General features: G+C 38.8%; 1 protein-coding gene across 1 annotated transcript in view; it reads right to left on the reverse strand.

Annotated features, from left to right (window-relative positions):
- Positions 1–804: 804 nt before the first annotated feature.
- The window catches only part of LOC137652682 (ubiquitin carboxyl-terminal hydrolase 19-like), a 328,815-nt gene continuing 305,985 nt past the window's right edge, over positions 805–23,634 (reverse strand). The window contains exon 19 of the mRNA XM_068386089.1: positions 805–3,494. Coding sequence (XP_068242190.1) covers positions 3,202–3,494 — 293 coding nt within the window. The 3' untranslated portion in view covers positions 805–3,201. The remainder of the gene's footprint in view (positions 3,495–23,634) is intronic.

Genomic DNA, 23,634 nt, shown 5'->3' on the forward strand with positions numbered 1-23,634 from the left:
CTGGTAAAGAGACTGATGTTTCGCCAGGTAAATCCTGAACTTCAGATTAGCAGTTAGGTTCCGACTTCTTTTATAGCCTCCGGTGGCATGGTTGGAATAGACCCGGTCTTTTATTAGAACGGGCTAGGGTTCGATCCCAAGTATGAGGTAGAAATTTATATATATATATATATATATATATATATATATATATATATATATATATATATATATATATATATATATATATATATATATATATATATATATATATATATATATATATATATATATATTATATGCTAATTGCTAAGATGTGTACAGTAGATAGATTATCTACAACTTATGAGCATTTTACGGTAAACATCCGAGTAATTTGAAAATCAATGAAACTTGTACTTCAACTGTTTATGTCATTGAAGAATTTTATCCATTCCTTTGGAAGAAGATGATTTTGGCTCATGTTCTGTCAATCCTCTTTATGATGTAAAAGTCGTCTATTTCTCGCAGCCTCTCATCATTTATTATTTAATTGCCACAAAATCAGTGACACACCCTTCACAAGAACTGTGAACAATGTTCCATTATGAATGCAAAACAATGTTCCATTATGAATGCAAAATATTGATATCTCTCTCTTGAAATTATCAATTATTCAGCTACTTAGCACAAATACTTCCGTTGTTACCATATTCCTCGATATCTCATTAAATAAAAGTATGCATTAGTAGTAGAAGATTTGAATCGGTGAATTTATGTTCTTTCTAAGATCAACGATCATCTTCTGACAATCCACTTTACATAAGGATGCAAATAAACACAATATTATTTCCTAGGATTCTTCATTCAATCATGTATGTCAAATACATAACAGTGAGCTTTTATATTGCAAGCACTATCTTTATCCCAATGATGTACATTGACAGCACTGGAATACAATTCTATTTTGTACTGGTATTTTATGTCAAACAGACCTACAGTATTCAGCTAACAAACCCTACTCTTTTTTTCACATTCCAATGACAGTAAATAAATTCCAAAAATTCCTTTTTGAGTAAATTTTTCTTAATATCAATACCTTTCTTTCCCTCAATTTGTAGCTTGAAGCTAGTAAACCATATAATTCTGTATACTGTACTGGCTTCTTGCAAATTCGTGTTTTAAATTTACATTAGTTAGAATATTTCATTATGCACTATAGAAAGGACCATCACAATTTTTGTAAAAGGCAATTTTTATCTTCACGACAATGAGGAATGATGCAATACCCTTAGACACCTTATGTGAAAAATCAGACTTGCTTCAATGACAAAAATAGTCATTATGGGTGAAAGTACACTTGAACAAAAACAAAAACAGCTGACATATATATCCTTAACACAATTAACTTACTCAATTTCCCTTTCCTGCAATCATTATCCTCACCAATTAAAAAGGTTATGCTAAAATGACAGTTACTATTACATGACTAATGTTTATTCTTTTTTAAACTAAGAACTATGAATCATCACATCAATAAAAGAGAACTTATTACTCTACCAAATTATGGGAGACAGGTCTTGTAGACCAAATGAACTACCTTGAGTTCTTCATTTCATTTCATGAAATAACACACTAAGTTTAAACTCTGCTTTGCAATTACCACAGTTGGGGTCATGTATACAGGAAAGGATTGCTCAGAGCATTGTCACATGCTTTTCTCCAAATCTATGATTTGTGTAACACTTTAGATAAGAAGGCAGCTAATTTTAAACTGTCAATTCTTAATTGGAATTGAAACAAAAACTTAAGATTTCAAGCTATTTTTTTTTTATCCACTACTACCTCAATTTGTTACAAATGGCTGCTTTGTGTTCCTCCAATCCAAGAGAATCCTGTTTTTTATAATCAATACACTCTGTACACAAATCTTTTGGTTAATAACATTCCTGCTTATTTCATATTTCTTGTTCAAGACCATGCATGAAAAAAATTCCATTTATGCTTGTTTATAATACTTTCAGAACATTTAGCTTGACCTTTGAGCAGCGAGCCATTAAATTTATCTTTTCTAAATAACTTATAATTATACAACAGCTCAACCAGATCACAAGTTTATCACTCTCTTAGTGAACTGGCATAGAACATAAAAACTAGTCCAATATACTGTACAATAAATACAAACAACATATGATCAAAAGAGGTATTAAAATTTCATTTACTTCCATACAATGTAAGATATTTAAATGTTTGCATAAAGAGAGAGCCTGAATAACTTATTAGCATATAATAACAAATACATCCTCATCAGCACCAAATTTAAATCCTATACTTAAGTGACTAAGCACCACAATCTTTCCAACCAAAATTTTGCTATAAAAAGATAAAACACAAAGATCTAAAACTGTGCTTGAATAAGATACTGGTCAAAGTTATACATGAACATATAAAAACTTACTTTATTAACCAGCAAAATGTGCATTTGTTTAATAACCTCCTTTCATTTGTATTGAACACAGGCTTAACTGTAGCTGATCCCCAATTGACTTGAAAGAAAATATTTTAATGCTAGCATTTCCATAATATACTGTACAATGTTCTCTTGAAATTAAATTTAATTTGAATTAGAAATCTCTAAAAAAAACCATGCTTTGGCACTCCTTTCCTGAACACTAAACAAATCCTTTAGGAAGCATACACTAATCACAATATATTAAACAAGTAAAGAGATCACACAAATAAATTACATCTTTACAGAAACACATGTGAAAATCATATTCAGTAATAAAGCTGACAATCATACATCAACTTATAATTGCTACAAAAATAAATTAATGAGTCTGCACATCATGACTATCTTAGTGAATCTGCTCTAAGAAAAAATGGAACTGGACTAAAAGTGGCATTGGTTTACCCGTGTTCATTACCCATAACAAGAAAAGGTAATGTTAGATGTATGAAAAAAAGATAAAACTGAAAATGAACTTGAATAAGATAAAAGAACTACAATTAAACAAATTTTTAAAAAATCAAAGTACACTTTAACCAATTTCAAGAGGCAGGCTATAAAGCTAAAGTTCCAATTGTTGAGAATGTACTTGGATGTGCTAAACTGTACATAATAAAAATTACACAACCAGGATTTCTGTGCAAGTAGATTTTTCGGTATAAGCTAGACAACCCAATTACTTGCACAGCAATCTATCCTATGAAAATGACTTACAAAGGCTATCATAAAGTGAATTAATCAAGTTCTTCCTGAGTCGTACTTAAGTGTTCTTCTCCTTCTAGACTTGAGGTTGAAGGCTGAGATGATGATAACTGAGAAGTGGATGAAACAGACATAGGGCAAGATTCCTCATTTTCTGCTGTCTGCTCAGAGGAACCATCTTCCAAAACTGGAGCAGGTAGTGGTAACTGACGATTTATAACAAATGGTGTCTCTCTTCGGCGATAAAGCAGCAAATAAGCCTGCTCATTAACAACACGAGATTCTTGACATAAACTGACTCTGCTATCATCGAACAACCTCCAATCTGGATGACAATGAAAAGAGTATGTCAAAATTAGCTATAATTAATGCAGCTTCACAGCACAGGCCTTTTAAAGTAGTGTTTTCTAGATAAAAAAAAGGGTATGATAAGGTTAAAGTATTATTTAAATATAGTAGAAAGTTGCATTATAACATGGAACTGCTAATACACACGGATTGAAGCATTCAAAATGTTTGTATCAGTAAAACTTAGAGTGGATAAATTTATTCAATAAATAGAATGAGCTAAAATGTTTCTTATTATAGCACAAACTAAAATGTGTAGGGCAAGCAAAATAAAGTCAGATTTCAGTCAAAAGGCCATCTTTTTAATGCATCTGGTAAACAACTTTACACTCAACTTGAAACATACAATTTAGGTTGCAAATTTCCAATAAATTCACTGAAAATAAATGCTAACAATGCTCTCTTCCTTGCATGCTTCAACAGTTGACTGCTGTAGCAGAAAACCAAGGCCTTTTGAGCGTGATAAGACATAACTTATGTCAGGTGAAAACTACTTCCTTTGGCCCCAACTGACTCAATTCATGTCCAATAATTTTTTATTTTTTTATTTTCTTATATTAAAATCTTCAAGATATATGCCATTATACATCAATGGAAAGGAAATTTACTGAGCTAGGCTATGCAATAATACATGTTGTAAAGTCCTAATTTTGGTGAACTAAAAGGGTCAAATCATTTGGTGAGATGATGTGGCTTAAATAGTTAACTTAGCAGCAAGCAAAAGAAAGGCAGAAGAGTCAGATATGCAACAGCATATTCTTAGAATCATGGGAAGTACCATTTCACTCTAATCCTTATGGTTTCCCCCCTCCGTCACCAGCAATGAGTGAATAAATCTATTGCAACCCTTCAATGGGCAACATATGACAATCTTTAAGAGGAGGAACACTGACTAATACCTTCCACCCAACTTCCTTCTGGGATTTGAACTGCTGAACACTAAAGCAGCATGCATTCAAATTTACAAGCAGATTATTGTGGGAGCTAGATTTATAATTTTTCGGGTGCACTTTTAAGCTGTTGCCTTTGTTATGATTTTCAAGAAATTAATATAATGGCTTATCACTTTGGCAGTGCCATAGTCCTCAGAGTTGAATTAACAACAGCTTTGTGGTGATCAACACTTCAACAACTTCAGTAAAATAATAAAAAATAAATAGAATGTGCTACTTCCAATTCATCAAATTTGACAAAACTGATGAAATCTAAAGAAAATAGAAAGTAAATTTGGAAACTAAAACGAAGCTAAACAGAAATTAAAGAAATAAATAAAAAAAATTGTAAGTGAACTTATTCTCATGTAATATTGACAGAAAAGATCAACATCCACATATAGAATACAGAAATGAAACAATTTTTTAAAAAATGCCAAAAACAGGACAAATGCATTGCCATTTCTGATGCAACCAACATTTCAGAAATGGAAGACCTGTTAAAAATCATAACTAAAATTAAAATAAAAAACTAATTTTAATTAATTAACTAGAATCAAATTAAAACAAATGTTCATATTGCTTCTTCTCTGGCAGCTTGGTTAATTGACATTTACTCTTTATATTAACCCAAATTCCCATTTTCTTTCCTGTGAATAGAAAAATGCTTCTAACAACGTAACGACACACTAGTGATTAATGACAGGATGTAAAACTATGACACTTCTTCTTGTAGATTGTCTGGCAATTCTGGCAAAGCATTGATATGAAAAAGGACCTTATTACTTCATTCTTGAAGTCAAAACTATTCCTATCCAAAGTCAATAGGAGAGAGGGTGGTCATATAGAAGATAATGGGTGAGTATAGAAATCACTCATTAAAATTCCATAACTTCATGAGCTTCCCCTGATGTACATATTGATGAATCCCATACTCTGATGAAGGTGGGACACCAAGGAAGGAAAGGGATAGGTCATTTGTAGAATTAAAATATTATGAAATAATCAAAATTCTAGATTCAACTGGACTAGACTATTGATGACAAACCATCTCAAAATGCAGTTTGAAATATGGGACTACACATGTTTTTGTTGAAAAGTATTTGAAATACAGTACAGTGGAACCTCTACACACGAACGTATCTACATCCGAATTTTCCAACATCCGAAGTAAAATTCGAGCAAATTTTTTACTCTACACCCGAATTTTATTTCGACACACGAAGTAGCAATTTTCGTCGTACCGGTTGTATCCGAATTTTTCGACACGCGAAGTACAATTCGAACACGTTCCTACTCTACACCCGAATTTTTTTTTCGACACCCGAAGTAAACAATACTCGTATGCGTAGTCGGTGCTCATAGCGCCTGATGTGTTTATTATTTCCGCCAATAGAAGGCAGCACTTCAACCTCGGAGGGACCCTCAATTAGCGTGGCTTGGGTCAGTCCTCTGTTCTCGTTGGCTTTATGTGGTTGTGCCCTGTGCGTTCTGCTATTAATTGTGTTTTAATCGTGATTTTTTACATTCATCCTTTTACGGTATTTTACGAAAATCATGGGTCCTAAAAGGCTTAGTTTCGCAAGTGGTAGTGGTAGTGGTGAGAAAAGGAATAAGGGAATGCTTTCTTTAGAAGTAAAGCAAGGAATTATTGAAAAGCATGAGCGTGGCGTCCGTATGAGTGAACTTGCAATAAGTTCCGCGCAAATAAAAGAGGTGTTAGGAAAATATCAAGACGTGGTCGACTTCATCGACAAATACCATCCAAAGAAATTGCAGGTTTGTCGTGTAGCTGCGCAGTTTGATGATGTTTCCCTAACTTATTTTCGAAACATTCTGAAAAGCTGTACCAAGCGACTTTTTATCGATAGCTTCTTTAAAAAAACTACGAAGCGAACTCGTGATGAAGAGGAAGGAAGTGGTTCAAAGAAAACAGCAAAGAGTGAAGAGAAAAAAATTCAATCAATTTTAAGTGTAGAGAGTGAAAGTGATTAAAATTAATCATCAAAAAGAAAAAAAGAAAATGTAAAAAAAAAATATAAACTATAAAAAAAAAAAGCTAAGTTATGTTAAAGTTCACTTAGTGTAAGTTAGAATAAGTTACGGTAGTGTACGTTTATCGTAGTTAACCTCTCTACCTCCTCGCCGCCCGTCCGTCTCCTCTCTGCGTAGCAAGACTAACAACACCTGCGCTGGAGTTTCTAAGGTAAAGTGACGCTAAAAACCCGTTTCTTATTTATAATTTTTTGCTAATTCTTCTTATTTACATGTCTATTATCTAATTTAGTGTTCATTATTCTCATGGGAAAATTATGTGTAGTAGTTTATTAAGAAGTTATCATAGGTTTTTGGGCTCAACCACGGATTAATCCTATTTCAATGTATTCTTATGGGAAAATTCGTTTCGACAACCGAACATTTTCTACATCCGAAGTTGGTTCTGGAACGGATTAAATTCGTATGTAGAGGTTCCACTGTACAGCCTTTCAAATCGTCTTTAAATGACATCTTACCTTTAATTACCTACTCCATATAAATCCAATACTATGCAAATGAAATTATAATTTTTCAAAAATAATAAAATTATAAATTAACTGAACTCAAAACAGTTTATAGACGACAGCACCCTGAGCCACTATAGAATCTAAGAGCCCAGCAAATCTCGAAAAACAAACCAGGACTCTTCAAGATAATGTTTAGCGAATAGTCTTTGCACACAATTGAGCTGCCACTAAAACACTTTCCAAATTAAGATTTCTGTAATAATAGAGATGCAGCTGCACTTCTAATATACTTAACCTAAACCTTTAAGACAAAATTATTAGATAGGAATCCAATTCTTTGCGAACTTCTGTGACCAAACTTCTAACTAGAAATGACGCTACATTTCTAGACAATTTAGAACTATAATCCCACAGAAATATAGGGACACTACCTCTAATGTCCAGTTTTGTCCTAATAACACTGAATAACTTTTACTGAAATAGGAAAAATATTTTCTGATGAAATGCTTTCATCCATTTTTAAAAATTGTGGTAGGTAGACTCTTCGTATTATATTTCGCTCTTAAGAAGTAAAAAAGACACATCATCTTATGCTCCTCAATTCCTACTATAAAAAATAGTGCCCCTATTAGGCATTTATCTGAAGTCAATTCCATTAGGAAAAGGGTCTTAGACTTGAAATCTTTAAGTGAATGATTTTCCGATTAAAAAGTCGAACCATTTAAATACTATAAAACCAAATTCCAATTCTCCAAAAAAAAAACAAAATTTTCAAGATAAAATTTATTTCTATACTCACCTGATAATCATATTGCTTCTCCTATAGAAGCTCAGTTTATCAATATTTAACCCCCAAAACTTATTAAAAATTCTACATACCAAATTTTATAAGTAATTTGGTTTTCCTAACGATACAAACTTGAGTCCTTTTATCAGGAAAGTTATTCAAGTGCAGCTGGAACTCGGCAGTAAAAACTTATAACAAGGCATTGGCAACTAACGGCCAGTGGCAAGGAAGCCAAGCCCCTTGCCGGTACACTCAACAATCACTTTGATTGCATCTGGGACTTTCGGAGGAGGTGATGGCAGAAAGTAGAGTTAAAGGACTTGGGTTCCTAGAGAAATATAAAGCTTCGCTTTTTAATTAGGAAACTAATCCTTAGGTGGGAGGAACTTCTTTTCACCAAACTCGCTGGCTATAATTCCGGGATTGCTGATCTCGCACCTGACACGGTGTGGAGAATAGCCCCCTTGACACTTCTCAGACCAGTGTCAAAAGTACCGTCTGGTTCACAGCCCAAACAACCAAGGATGTTGTAAAAGAAAATTTCTGTTCTTATACTATTCAAGTCTGTCAAGTAAGATATAAACAAATTAATCCAGAGGTAGAGGGGCTGGATGAGAGTCCTGCGTTATGTAATAACACTTCTGCCTCAAAAAAAGCCGGCAGCATTAGCATTCAGTTAAGGTTATCTCCTTTGGTACGAGACTGACGACGGTTGACAAACAGTGTGTACCAATGTCTGTTTCCAAGGGAACTCCTTACAGTATGAATTTTTTCCCTCGCTCAGCCGAAAGCTTGAGGATTTTACATGAAAGTTAGATAAGGGCCCTTACTCCTACCAGTAGAGTGCATGCTCATTTCTGAGCGAGGACAGGTAGCTGGTGTTTAAGCCCTTATAACACATACCGATACATATCTTTGGGGGAAAGAATGTTCTCGGTAAGTAATCTCTTGCTTCACAAAATTAACTGATTAATGAGAAATTAAGTTTCTTGCCTTACTGGACGGCTAATATGAGAACTTATCAGACGAATATAGCTTTTAAAACGACAAATGTGAAAGGCAGAGGGTTCCCAATGTAAAGATAGAGTGCCTCAGCAGGGAGCACTTATGTGCGAAGAGATGTGATGTCAAGAATCGACGAGTGCTCGTCACTTGATGAAGTACAGTACTTGCAATCAGAAGCAATTGCACCCCTGTTATACTGTAAGAAAAAAATAAAAATTTAAGTACTATCGGATGTGCTCCGATAGGAGCTCCCTCTAGCAAGCAAGTGAGATGGTGTGTGATCAATCATGAGCAGGTGAGATACTACGCGATTGATCATGATCAGGTTAGATGGTGCGTGGCTGATGGTGAGTAGTTAAGGTTGCGGCATGCGATCGCGAACATGTGAAATGGCGCTCTGTCAAGAACTCGCGAACACCTAGTAGCATGCTACCTACTAACACCTAGTATTGTCCTGATGAGTGAATGAACAAGTTAGATGGTGACAACAGATGCACGATAATGAGCTTATACAATGGTGTTCTCCTAGATGTGTGTTATTGTTTACAGCCCAAGTTAAAGTAAAATAGCATGTAATCTTGCAGTCTCTTTCTTTCTCCTCAGTGAAGGACTGATCAGCATTGTGCTGTGGAGAGAAACGGTTGGAGTGACATAAATGAAACTCCTATCAATCGAATGTCTTGAATGACTAATCGTTCAAAAGGAGAAGAAGGGCGGCAGCGGTGATATTTTCTTTCGACCGGCACTATGTACAAAGTCAGCTGACTACATGTCTAGACCGAGCGCACTTAAGAGGTAAGGACAGACTCTCAAGCAGGAGTAGTTTTCTTCCGTTCACTAATCATCATGGTCTAGGCTGATGGGTGTAAAAGTCTTGCTTCTTTATCAGCTACCCCCTGTCCACCTTGGAAGGGGATCGGAGAGCGCGCGCTGTGCACCAAGGCAAGTGCTTCAAATAAGAGCGCCTGTTATCATTGCTAGCTTTGTGATCATCGAACAAGCACTCGTAATCGCGATCACGTGTTCATCCTTCCATCTCGGAACACTGGAGCACCAACTATTTTTCCTACATGATATTTTACTACTTTTACTAATTTTATCACCTTTCTACTTGTTATTATTAACATAAGTGTTTTTAAAATATAATGTTAGAGACTTATGATTTTAAATATCATATTTAAAAATATAATAAATCAATGATTTCAATTTTTTTAACCCTATGATTCTATATGTAATGAAGTCATATAAATAATTTTAAATATAAGACCTATTTTTTAAAAATGTATTAATTTTAAAGGTAATATATAAAAATCAATGCAAATATTAGAAATAAGGCTTATTATTATTAAGATTCTCTCTCTCTTTCTCTCTCCCTCATGGTTTACCTACACACACTGTAAGGATTTGGATTTAAATAAAATGCCCAAGTTGTCTGTGTGTGCTCCTTATCACTGGTTCTGATACAGTAGTTTTAACTTTATAGATACTGGTGTTATGTTTTGTGAGAGATAACTGTAGAAATTATAATTAAAAGTGAAGAAAAAAGTTATAAGACAAATTCTACTGGAATTTTTGTTGGATAACATAAGCAGTGCTTGTGCTGAGCAGGAACTCTTGTGAATGGTGGAAGCATGCTATGACAATGTGGACGCGGCCTATTTTGCCGGGACTGATCGCGGTGACTATAACGCACTAGGTAACCCACTATACTGCGCAACATTGTTTTCATGTGGTTTCAAACATGGTATTTTAATTCATACTACTTTTCAGAGGTAATTGTACATTATTAATACAGCTTCAGTCCCAGATAAGACAGCTCATAACACAAAAGTCATTGCCACTAACTTAAGATTAAGTATGACAAAACAATTGTTTGTGTCTATCAACACTTGCTGATACTGTAAAGTAAAAAAGTCACTAATAGCTGATGGCTGAAATGTACCCGAAATTGAAAACAAAAGCACAAAAATGCTTTAATGAAGCACAATCATCTTTTCAGAATGCAACAATGACAGTTTAAACTAGTCAGTCAGCTGACTAAATTGAATGCTGTGTTTTAAGGTTTCGTATACAGTATAATGCTGTAAATATATTTAGTTGTTTTCCAACAAATGTATGAATATTTTTCCTACCACAAGTGGAAAAAAATCAAATAAAAAATTACTGTAAATCATCAGTAACATTTACAAAGCTTTAGCAGTAAAATCTGTGACGCACTACATCTTATGGATTGCCTTCATTGAGAATGAAGTGTATGCTATACATAAGCTACAGTTCTGTATATGAACTGTAAAGAGCCCCTGTTTAGACACAGTCTTGTCTAGAATTATAAACTCGCAGTCTGTGTCTCGCTCAATAAAAATCCATGTTATATGTATGTAAGTTAACATCCTCTCTTCACATTAAATTGTAATACATTATCCTTTCAATTTATTTCCCTTCTTTTCATTCTTTTTACCTAATTATTTTCAGCTTCTCATTCCCTTTAATAATATTTGATTCCTTCCTGCATAATAAATTACAATAATTTTAGTTTAAATACCTTGGTTACTGGAGCCTTGAGAAACTCCAATAAAAAAGGATCTGAGAGGAAAATATCGTGTGCCGAGAGAGAAGGCTTCTGTTTGTTGTTTTCAAGAGAGGAAGAAGTGGTAGGAGATCAATCTCTCTTATCCGCCTTCTTGCGACAAGCACCATGCTTCTCCCTGCAAAATCACAAGTTGAAGTATACGAGCACTGCTTACAACGACAACTAGAACAAACAGGATTGAGATCTGGCTAGACACAACTAATGAATTTACTACAAGGGCAATCTTCAAAGCCAGGGTTAAGTACACATACTACCATGAGCACCATTCATAATCACTAGTACATAAGGAAGGAAAGGCACAAAGGTTAGGCACAACACAGCGTGGAAAGTGATCGTAGCGATGTACGTCCTCTAGCATGACCAGAAGAGTGGACAGCCTCGCTAAGGCTGCAGCTTTTGCCCCCAGCATGAGTATACAGCTAATAACAACACAAAGTTACCAGCATCCGAAGAATTCCTTCTTTCTGATCATAGCCAAACAGTATAGGAGTACAGCAAATCTTTATAAATAACGAGGAGTTGTATCTGCGTAGGAACAAATGACTATTTATCAATCATATAAACATATATGTGTCTATTACCATGGGTAACTAATCTGAGTTTCTTGCTTGTATAGATGATATTGAGTGCCAGTGCTTTTTGCATTTTTAGTTTATTGGTATATGAGTATTTGGATGAAAATTTAGTAGTAACAGCAGAAATACAAGAAAACAGTGGTTTTGCGTGACTTGATGCAGAAGAGGTGGAGTAGTCACGATTCAGTAAATTAGGACTTTAGGCGCATAGGTTTTGAACTAGAAGTTAATTGACATGGACTAGACAAAATACCTGAGTACTCAAGTCGATCTTTGGACATGACTATTACCCAAAAGTTCTTTCTGTATGCACCAAATGTTGTGTGTTCATTATTTGTTGTCTCAATGATTGCTTGTTCATATTTATATCGACAAAATTGTTGTAAATTTGGATATTTAGATCCTTACAATGAAAACAAAATTTACCTGCTAAACAATCTGTAGAAAGGTCTTGAAATTTACAGCAGGTAAAACATCTTTGGCCACTAGTGCATTTGATATTAATCTGGCCAAAATCATAACATTATAACATTGGGCAGGTTGAGGATGTATTTTTGTTAAATAAAAATTTTCAGGTCTATTTCCTACAGAGTCAGGCAATGTGTGGTAAATACTAGCAAGATTGCATGATTGGTATCTTTGGGCTTTTGAACTTTAAATATTGTGGGGGAACACCATCTTTAATATGTCCTCTTCTGAGAACTCATAAGAGATCCCTACAACAAATTATCTCTCTAGCATGATTGTGTATTGTGTGGAGATACTCTCAATAATATTGGAGTAGAAAGATGCAAATTCTTTAAGCAGCACAGTGCTTGTGTTTTACTGCCAGTATCAAATAGCAAACCTTAATCATACCTTTTCAAATTGCCTTGAAGAATGGTTATAACTTTGTCCTCTAAAAACTCATAGCCCTTCATCATATTGCTATGCCCTTCCTTGCAAGACATGACATACCAGATTGGTTCTGCTATAATCCTGGGAGCAACTTCCTTTCCTTCTCCTAGGAGATTGGTTTCCTTGGCTATGAAGTCATATCCAGAGTTGATAATATTTTGGCTGTGATACAGCTTCACAAGGCTAGAGAGGCTGGGACTTTATTATTTCTAACAAATGTAAAGGAGACTTTAGCCTTATGGAAGGGTCGGCAAGAGTAATATAGGCTTTCAAAGTTTGTTTATTACTTGTTTTAATTCTATTCTTTTGATTTTCCCGAAAAGTATTAAATGTTTTAAAGGTTTAAAGGTCGCTCATGAATGGCAAAAGCAATGGGCAGTAACATGAGCCTACCAAGCATGACAATGCCCTAGAAACTGACCATATATACATATGATCAGTGACCAAGACCCCTCACCACCCACGCTAGGACCAGGGAGGGCCAGGCAATGGCTGCTGATGATGTAGCTATTAGACCTATAGGCTCTCCCTAACTCCCCATCCTTCCTTAGCTCACAAGGACGGTGAGATTGTAGATACTAAAGGAACTATCAAGTTTGAGCAGGACTCGAACCCCAGTCTGGCGATCAACAGGCACTGACGTTACCAATAGGCCACAACATAGTTTGTATTACGGGCAACTCCTATACAATATACTCTGATATTCTCCTTTTTTTACCCTCAATGTCCTAGTGAGGATGAAACAAAAGGCTCCAGTGTGAGAACACTGAAGGAATGATTATTGGAGAGGTTCTTTGTAGTTCCTCGATCTTTAACAGATTTTTTGTCACTTGGAGCATCCAAGGCCATCAATAGTGCTAGAGGAGGGGGGTCATTTGTTAGAGGATCCATATATCAATGTTCAATTACTTGTTATTTGTTGATTTACCTACCTGAGAATACGAAGGTATCTTATGTTGGAAATTAAATTTATATTCTCCCACATCAGCATTGTGGCAGTATACTTCCTAGATGGTCCATTCATACCCTGGGCGTGGGATAGCACCAAAACAGATATAGAGGCACAGGTGTAAGCTAAACACACCTGTTAGGACTTAGACCATAAAATAATGGAACCATCCTTCATGTATCTGTAATGATGGGCTTCTGGATAAAAGGCAAGAGTCTTACCTCAAGGATTGGATCCCCCTGGATTCCAATGACCAGACCCTTGAGAATAGTTTGCCAAAAAGGTTTAAACCTTCTTCAGGATGACCAAGGTCATCCAATACTCTCACACATGGCTTTGAATGCTATTACCTTCACAATCATGATCAACTTGCCCATTCATCAAGGTGAGTGAAATGTAAAGGATGTGATAATATCTATGCCATTTACATACGAAAATAAAAAATAAAAAAAGTAAAGAATAGGGGAAATATTACTCAGTTTGAATAGCAAAAGGGAAGAAGCTTATACGTATAGTTAGGAGGATGCCAAAGTAGAACTGAGAAGTAGAAAAAAAATATTGAGGAAATTAGGAGTTGGACTGGGAGAAACATCTCTCTTCATGAGCTCTCTTACCTGAAACAAGGATTCAACACAAAAATAATATTCTATGCAGAGTCATTTTATGAGTATCCAATAATTTTGGGAACAAATGAGACTTTTTGGGCTCAGGCCATGTAGTCCTGATGGAAGTTCCTTTAGGGTAGCTTCCTAGGGTATATTTGACTATGGTGATATTCCCAGAGAATTCACCTTAAGGTATCCAGAATTCTAACTCCTGGAGCGAATATCCCTAAATAAACTTAACATGGGATATCGCGTAATATCAGAGGACGTATTCTTGACACGCCACATAGCTATCTTCACCCCGAATAGAATTAACATTTCGAGGGGTCAAAGTGGCAAGAAAACAAAAAACCAGAATGAAAAGAGAGCTGTTAATAAGGTACCTCTCCTATCCCGCTTCGAGTGTGTACACAATGCCGCCGACGGCGCCATCTTCATTACTTTTTCCGTAGCTCAACAACTCGGTGTTTTCCCTGTGTTTTCCTCGTAATCTTGGAATATTTTCAACATTATGATGCTTTCTCCAGCCTCTTCTGCCTCTGGAAAGTTGAGTATTATCTTTATGTATAAATGTAAGCTCTTGGTGTTTTGAAATAAATCGAAAGCGATATTAACGTATACAAGAGCTGTTGCCTACCGGAGGCGTCCTGGACGCTGTCGCTCGCCATGCATGAGTCATTTAGTTAGCCAGAGCGACGTTCCCGGTCCTTATACTTTAATAATTCTAGCTATTTAGCTTTACAATAGGAATTCTTTATATGATGCCATTAGTATTCCAGTTTCGGCGATTGTGGTAACCGATCCTAGCCTACACTAGGCTTCGTAGCCTAGGTGTTTGGCCATAGTACTTTCATGCATGATATACAGATTTCCCAGTTTTAAAATTTATTGAAGCTATAGGCAGTTTTATACATATAAGATATTGTTGATATTTTCTTCCAAGATTGCATACGAAAGAGTTTTGGTGATTTAGGTAATCGATTCTCTCTGCGCCTAGGCTAGTAACCTATGGGGCTTTAGTATACTTTCGCACACTTCCCCGGTTGCTCTTTTCTACTCTGGAGATTAAGTTCAATCCCTTTTCCCTCTGAATTAAGCCTAAGGCTTAACCCTAATGGTTTACAGTGAACCCTCGTTTATCGCGGTAGATAGGTTCCAAACCTGACCGCGATAGCTGAAAATCCGCGAAGTAGGGACACCATATTTACATATTTAACATGTATATTCAGACTTTTAAAACCTTCCCTTTACGTAGTACTGTTAACAAACTACCCTTTAATGTACAGAACACTTAATGCAAGTACTACAGTACCCTAAACTAAAACAGGCACAAATATTAAAGGCGATTTTATATCATGCGTTTCCTAAACACGCCAAAAAGCACAATAAAAAATGACAACCAATGTTTTGTTTACGTTTATCTCTGATCATAATGAAAAAACAAACGCATTTACACATCTGTGTATAGGTTAGTTTTTGCATTGATTATATTGATTATATGTTGATTTTATTATTACCAATGTTTTACTTAATTATTCTTAGGACTTCCAAATAAATGAAATGAATGCCATTTATATAATGTTTTTCGTTATGACGCCGCCTGAAACGGAAACCTTCCATTCGTTTACTGTACGCTCCATCTTCGCTCGTAATAAACAAACGAAGGCATTAAACGCGCATGATGAAAGTGATAAATAACGATATCAAAAGCTTTTAGTAAATATGTTATTACAAATATTATTTACCGTATCTACAGTGATACCTCGGTAGTCGAACGACTCTATACTCGAACAATTCGGAGTTCGACCAAAATTTTCGAGAAATTTTTGCTGCGGTGCTCGACCAAAAATTCGGTACTCGACCAGCCGAACACGTGACGACCGCATGGGCTTTGTGATGATCGCGCCATCTCGGCCACTCTCGCTTGTTCGGGAAGCATCAGTTCTCTCGAGAGCGTCACTCAGACAACGCGCGATCAGCATTCGTTGTGATTTAGTGATTTTCAGTGCTTTTAATTGCTTTTTTAGCTTTCATAATGAGTCCCAAGAAAGTAATGAGTGTTAAGGGGAAGGAGAAGAGGAAAACAGTGCGAACAACGATCGAGTTGAAGAAGGAAATTATAGCGAAATATGAGAATGGTGTACGAGTGTCCGATTTAGCGGTAGAATACGGAATGGCGAAGTCGACCATTTCTACGTTTTTAAAGCATAAAGAAATGATTAAGAAGGCGAATGTTGCAACGGGAGTTACGGCGGTAACTAAGCAAAGGCCACAAGTGATTGAGGAGATGGAAAAGTTGCTTTTAATATTTATTAAAGAAAAACAGTTGGCCGGGGAAAGTGTTAGTGAAGCGTTCATTTGTGAAAAAGCGTTGCATATCTATGAAGAATTAGTGAAGAAAAGTCCGAGTACCAGTGAAAGTGATTCATTTACATTTAAAGCGAGCAGGGGTTGGTTTGAAAAGTTTCGTAATAGAACAGGTATTCATCGTGTTACTAGGCATGGGGAGGCAGCTAGTTCGGATCAAATTGCAGCCGATAAATACGTGGGGGAATTCGATCGGTACATAAATGAACAAAATTTGATCGCACAACAAGTCTTTAATTGTGATGAGACTGGGTTATTTTGGAAGAAAATGCCAGCCAATACGTACATTACCAAGGACGAGACGAAGATGCCAGGTCACAAGCCAATGAAAGATAGGCTAACATTGTTGCTGTGTGCAAATGCAAGTGGCGATTGCAAGATCAAACCCTTGTTAGTGTACCACTCGGACAACCCCCGGGTGTTCAAACGAAATAATATTTGTAAAAGTGCACTACCAGTTATGTGGCGCTCGAACACTAAATCTTGGGTCACAAGACAATTCTTTACTGAGTGGATAAACGAAGTGTTTGCCCCCCAGGTTAAGGCTTACCTCATTGAAAAGAGCTTGCCAATGAAATGTCTTCTGGTTATGGACAATGCTCCTGCACATCCTCCAGGTCTCGAGGATGACTTGAAAGAAGAATACAGCTTTATCAAAATCAAATTCTTGCCCCCCAATACTACTCCCATACTCCAGCCCATGGACCAACAGGTCATTTCAAACTTCAAAAAACTCTATACCAAGGCCCTTTTCAGAAAGTGTTTTGAAGTGACCAGTGACACGAAGTTGACCCTAAAGGAATTCTGGAAGGAACACTTCAGCATCCTCAACTCTGTTAACATGATTGACCAAGCTTGGCGAGGTGTGACCTATAGGACATTGAACTCTGCCTGGCGTAAGCTGTGGCCATCATGTGTCACAGAGAGGGAGTTTGAAGGTTTCCAACCAGAGGCGGGTCCAAGCACTGCTACCCCTGTAATTTCTGATGACACTGATGTCGTTGAGGAAATTGTTGTCATGGGCAGGAGTTTGGGGCTTGAGGTCGACAAGGATGATATTGATGAGCTTGTAGAAAGCCATTCTACCGAGTTGACTGTGGAGGAATTGTTGCACCTGCAACAACAACAGCAGCAGGATCTGATTGTGGAGCAGGAATCTTCAGAAGAGGATGAGGTAAGGGAGGATGTTCCAAGTTCTCTCATCAATGAAATTTGTTCCAAGTGGGCAGATGTGCAGGCTTTTGCTGAAAAATACCACCCAGAAATTGCAGTAGCAAACCGGGCAGTGCATATGTTTAATGATAGTGTCATGTATCATTTTCGAAGAATACTGCAGAGGAGGAAGAAACAATTAACAATAGACCAGTTTTTCACAAAAGAAAAGAAAGCTGCTACATCAAAGCCTGTTTCTCCTCCAAAGAAGAGACAAAGAAGAGAAGAAACCCCTGAAATAGATCTGCCCACCCTTTCATTGGAGAGAGAAACAACTCCTGAAGGAGAACTACCCCGCCACATCATGGAAGGGGACTCTCCTTCCAAGCAGTAACCTCCCCCTTCCATCCTCTCCACATCCATCCCTGTATGCCATCGAACCGCTGCTCAAAGGTATGTTCACTACAGTACAGAAAATGGTTTAAAATTGTTTTATTTTAGTACAGTAAATGGTTTAAAATTGTTTTATAGGATTTTCTGACCAATTTCATACACATTTAGATAATTATTGTTGTTTAGGTACACGTTTTATTAATATTTTGGGCCTGTTCGAGTGCTTGGGAACGGAATAGAATATATACCATTATTTCTTATGGGGAAAAAAAATTCGGTACTCGAACAAATCGGAGGTCGAACACGGATCTCGAACAGATTATGGTCGAGTACCGAGGTATCACTGTATATAAAATCCTACATACGTAGCATAGCAGGAAAACAATTTTTTTTCTTTTTTTTTTGGCGTTGAATCAACAATAACAAACTGCCGCTAATGACCGAATGATAATTTACGAGAGAGAGAGAGAGAGAGAGAGAGAGAGAGAGAGAGAGAGAGAGAGAGAGAGAGAGAGAGAGAGAGAGAGATTGTTTTTAAATGTAATAAACAAAAAAATATGATAGGTTATAACATGTATATTCAGACTTTTAAAACCATCCCTTTACGTAGTACTGTTAACAAAATGATATTTTGATTATAAAATAAATTTTTGAATATACTTACCCGGTGAATATATAATAGCTGACGTCTCCGACGGCTCGACAGATTCCAAAAACTCGCGAGCGATCGCCGTGAAGGTTGCGGGTGTGCCCACCAGCGCCGACTTTCGGCCAGATACCGCATATACTTGTCAATTTCTCCAGTTCTTCTCAGTCCGCTGAGTCTCTATCGGGGAGGAAGGGAGGGCCTTTAATTTATATATTCACCGGGTAAGTATATTCAAAAATTTATTTTATAATCAAAATATTTTTAAATATTAAACTTAGCCGGTGAATATATAATAGCTGATTCACACCCATGGTGGTGGGTAGAGACCAGTATTAATACAATAAAGGCATATATGCTCAAGAGTTTTTTGACAATTATTTCATAAAAAACCAACTTAAGTATAGGTACCTGGCAAGGAAGCTGACTCTGACGATTACTCTGCCTCATTAGTCCGCTTTCCTCACGAAGCCCAGCCATCCTCTCAGGATGCTGAAAGACTCCCAGGAGCTGTTATATCCAGGGCGAACACCCCTATAACAGGACCTCATCAATACCCTTAATCTGGGCGCTCTCAAGAAACGACATTTGACCACCCGCCAAATCAAAAAGGATGCGAAAGACTTCCTAGTCTTCCGTACAACCCAAGACAATATTAAAAACATTTCAAGAGAAGATTAAAAGGATATTGGGATTAAGGGAATGTAGTGGTAGAACCCTCACCCACTACTGCACTCGCTGCAACGAATGGACCCAGGGTGTAGCAGTCCTCATAAAGAGTCTGGACGTCTTTTAAGTAAAATGAAGCGAACACCGACTTGCTCCTCCAAAAGGTCGCGTCCATAATACTTCGAAGAGACCTGTTTTGCTTAAAAGCCACCGAAGTTGCTATCGCTCTCACTTCGAGCGTCTTGACCTTAAGCAAACAACGATCTTTCTCATTTAAATGAGAATGTGCCTCCCGGATTAAAAGTCTAATAAAGTACGATAACGCATTTTTAGACATGGGCAATGAGGGCTTCTAAACGGAGCACCACAAGGCCTCAGAACCACCTCGTAATGGTTTAGTTCAAGCTAAGTAAAACTTGAGAGCTCTAACGGGGCACAGCACTCTTTCAACTTCGTTACCTACGATTTCTGACAGACTAGGTATATCAAAAGATTTAGGCCAAGGACGAGAAGGCAGTTCGTTCTTGGCCAAAAAACCAAGTTGAAGCGAACATGTAGCCTTATTTGTAGAGAAGCCGATGTTCTTACTAAAAGCATGGATCTCACTGACCCTTTTAGCCGAAACCAAGCACACCAAAAAAAGCGTCTTGAGGGTGAGATCCTTCAGGGAGGCTGAATGCAATGGCTCAAACCTGTCTGACATTAGGAACCTTAGGACCACGTCTAAGTTCCAAGCGGGAGTTGACATATGACGCTCCTTAGAGGTCTCGAAGGACTTAAGGAGATCTTGGAGATCTTTGTTATTTGACAGATCCAAGCCTCTATGTCTGAAAACAGACGCCAACATGCTCCTGTAGCCTTTAATAGTGGGAGCAGAGAGGGAGCGAACATTTCTCAGATGCAGGAGAAAGTCCGCAATTTGGGCTACAGAGGTACTGGAAGAGGAAATAGAGGAGGACTTGCACCACTCTCTAAAGACCTCCCACTTCGACTGGTAGACCTTGATAGTAGATGATCTCCTAGCCCTCGCGATCGCTCTGGCTGCCTCCTTTGAAAATCCTCGAGCTCTTGAGAGTCTTTCAATAGTCTGAAGGCAGTCAGACGAAGCGCGGGGAGGCTTTGATGAAGACTCCCTACGTGGGGCTGCCGTAAGAGATCCATCCGTAATGGCAGACTCCTTGGGACGTCTACCAGCCATTGAAGTACCTCTGTGAACCACTCTCTCGCGGGCCAGAGGGGAGCAACCAACGTTAACCTTGTCCCTTCGTGAGAGGCGAACTTCTGCAAAACCTTGTTGATGATCTTGAACGGCGGAAATGCGTAAGCGTCCATGTGAGACCAGTCCAACAGAAAGGCATCTATGTGGGCCGCCTCTGGATCTGGGACTGGAGAGCAATAGGTCGGGAGCCTTTTGGTCAGTGAGGTCGCAAAGAGGTCTATGGTGGGCTGACCCCAAGTCATCCAAAGACTCTTGCACACGTCCTTGTGGAGGGTCCATTCTGTAGGGATCACCTGACCTCTCCGACTGAGACAGTCCGCCAAGACGTTCAATTTCCCCTGGACGAACCTCGTCAACAGTGAGATGCCTCGATCTTTTGACCAGATGAGGAGGTCCCTTGCGATGACGAACAGTGTGTGGGAGTGAGTGCCTCCTTGCTTGGAGATGTACGCCAAGGCTGTGGTGTTGTCCGCATTCACTTCTACCACCTTGTTTCGGAGAAGACTCTCGAAACTCGTCAAGGCCAAGTGAACAGCCAACAGCTCCTTGCAGTTGATGTGAAGGCTCCTCTGATCTGTCGTCCAAAGACCCGAACATTCCAGACCGTCCAGAGTCGCTCCCCAACACAAATCCGACGCGTCTGAAAATAACACGTGGTTTGGGTTCTGGACCGCCAGGGACAGACCCTCTCGAAGACCTATATTGCTGTCCCACCAGTTCAGGCACGTCTTTACTGGTTCGGAGATCGGGATCAAGACCGCCTCCAAAGTCTTGTTCTTGTTCCAAAGGGAGTCTAGATGGAACTGGAGAGGGCGAAGGTGAAGTCTCCCTAGAGAGATAAATTGTTCCAGGGATGACAGCGTCCCTAGGAGGCTCATCCAACTTCTCACAGAGCAATGGTCTTTCCTCAGCATGAGGCGGACTTTGAGCAAGGCTTGCTCTATCCTGGTGGCAGACGGAAAAGCCCGAAAAGCTAGACTGTGAATCTCCATCCCCAAATAGAGAATCGTTTGGGAGGGAGTCAGCTGAGACTTCTCTATGTTCACCAACAGTCCCAACTCTTTTGCAAGATCCAACGTCCATTGAAGGTCCTGCAGACAGCGATGACAGGACGACGCTCTGAGCAGCCAGTCGTCCAGGTACAGGGAGGCTCGAATCCCCGATAAATGTAGAAATTTTGCCACATTTCTCATGAGCCTCGTAAAAACAAGAGGAGCAGGGCTGAGGCCGAAGCACAGTGCTCGGAATTGGTACACCACATTCCTGTATACGAACCTCAGATACGGTTGAGAATCCGGGTGTATAGGAATGTGGAAGTACGCATCCTGCAGGTCGAGAGAGACCATCCAGTCTCCCTCTCTGACCGCTGCTAGAACGGATTTGGTGGTCTCCATCGTAAATTTTGTTTTGACAACAAAAACGTTGAGCGCACTGACATCCAGCACCGGCCTCCAACCTCCTGTATGCTTTGGTACTAGGAAGAGACGGTTGTAAAATCCCGGTGATTGAAGGTCCGAGACTTTCACCACCGCTCCCTTCTCTAGGCACTGAGACACCTGCAGCTGTAGTGCCTGTCTCCTTGACTCCTCTCGATACCTGGGAGAGAGGTCTATAGGGACTTTTACCAGAGGAGGTCTCCGTACAAAAGGTATTTTGTACCCCTCCTTTAGCAACAAAACAGACTCCCGGTCTGCACCCCTCTTCTCCCAGGGCTGCCAGAAGTTTTTCAGTCTGGCCCCTACCGCTGTCTGAGGACGTGGGCAGTCAGACTCTGCCACGGGAGGACTTAGATCCTCTCCTCTTGCCTCTCTTACTATCGGCACGAGCGCCTCCCTTACTGGGGGCTCTGCCACGAAAGGGCGGAATAAACCTCGTTGCTGGAGTATCGAGCTTGGGTCTAACGACATAAGATGATGAAGGAACAGCCTTACGCGCCGACGTAGCCATCAAGTCGTGGGTATCCTTCTGCACCAGAGAAGCTGCGATATCCTTAATCAACTGCTGAGGGAACAAGGCAGATGACAACGGAGCAAAGAGAAGCTCTGACCTTTGACAGGGAGTTACTCCTGCCGAAAGGAACGGACAAAGAGTCTCCCTCTTCTTAAGGACTCCTGCCGTAAAGGTAGCAGCGAGCTCATTAGAGCCATCACGGATAGCTTTGTCCATGCAGGACATAATTAGCACGGATGCATCACGGTCGGCCGAAGAGATCTTCCTGCTCAAGGCTCCCAGCGACCAATCGAAGAAGTTAAAAACTTCGAAGGCCCTATAAACCCCTTTGAGGAGATGATCAAGGTCCGAAGAGGACCAGCAAACTTTTGAGCGTCTCATGGCCAGGCGACGGGGAGAGTCTACGAGGCTTGAGAAGTCTCCCTGGGCAGAGGCAGGAACTCCCAAGCCGAGAACTTCTCCCGTGTCATACCAGACGCTCGCTCTAGAAGCCAATTTAAAAGGGGGGAAGGCAAAGGCTGTCTTCCCCAAACTCCTCCTGGTGATCAACCAGTCGCCTAGTAAACGCAAAGCTCTCTTAGAAGAGCGAGAGAAACTAGCTTAGTAAACGACGGCGTCGAAGTAGCTAGGCCTAGCGTAAACTCTGATGGAGGCGAACGAGGAGCAGCAGTCACAAAATGGTCAGGAAACAGTTCCTTAAAAATCAGCATGATCTTTTTAAAATCAAGAGAGGGCTGAGCAACTCTAGGCTCCTCTCCATCTGACAAAGTCCCCAAAGGTATATCAGTTGGAAGGGGATCAGCGACTTCCTCATCCGACGGAACTTCGTCCGACAACTGCCGAGTCTCATGACACGGAGAGACATGCCGAGGAGGCA

The sequence above is a fragment of the Palaemon carinicauda genome, chromosome 1, assembly GCF_036898095.1.
Source record: "Palaemon carinicauda isolate YSFRI2023 chromosome 1, ASM3689809v2, whole genome shotgun sequence".
Lineage (NCBI taxonomy): Eukaryota > Metazoa > Arthropoda > Malacostraca > Decapoda > Palaemonidae > Palaemon > Palaemon carinicauda.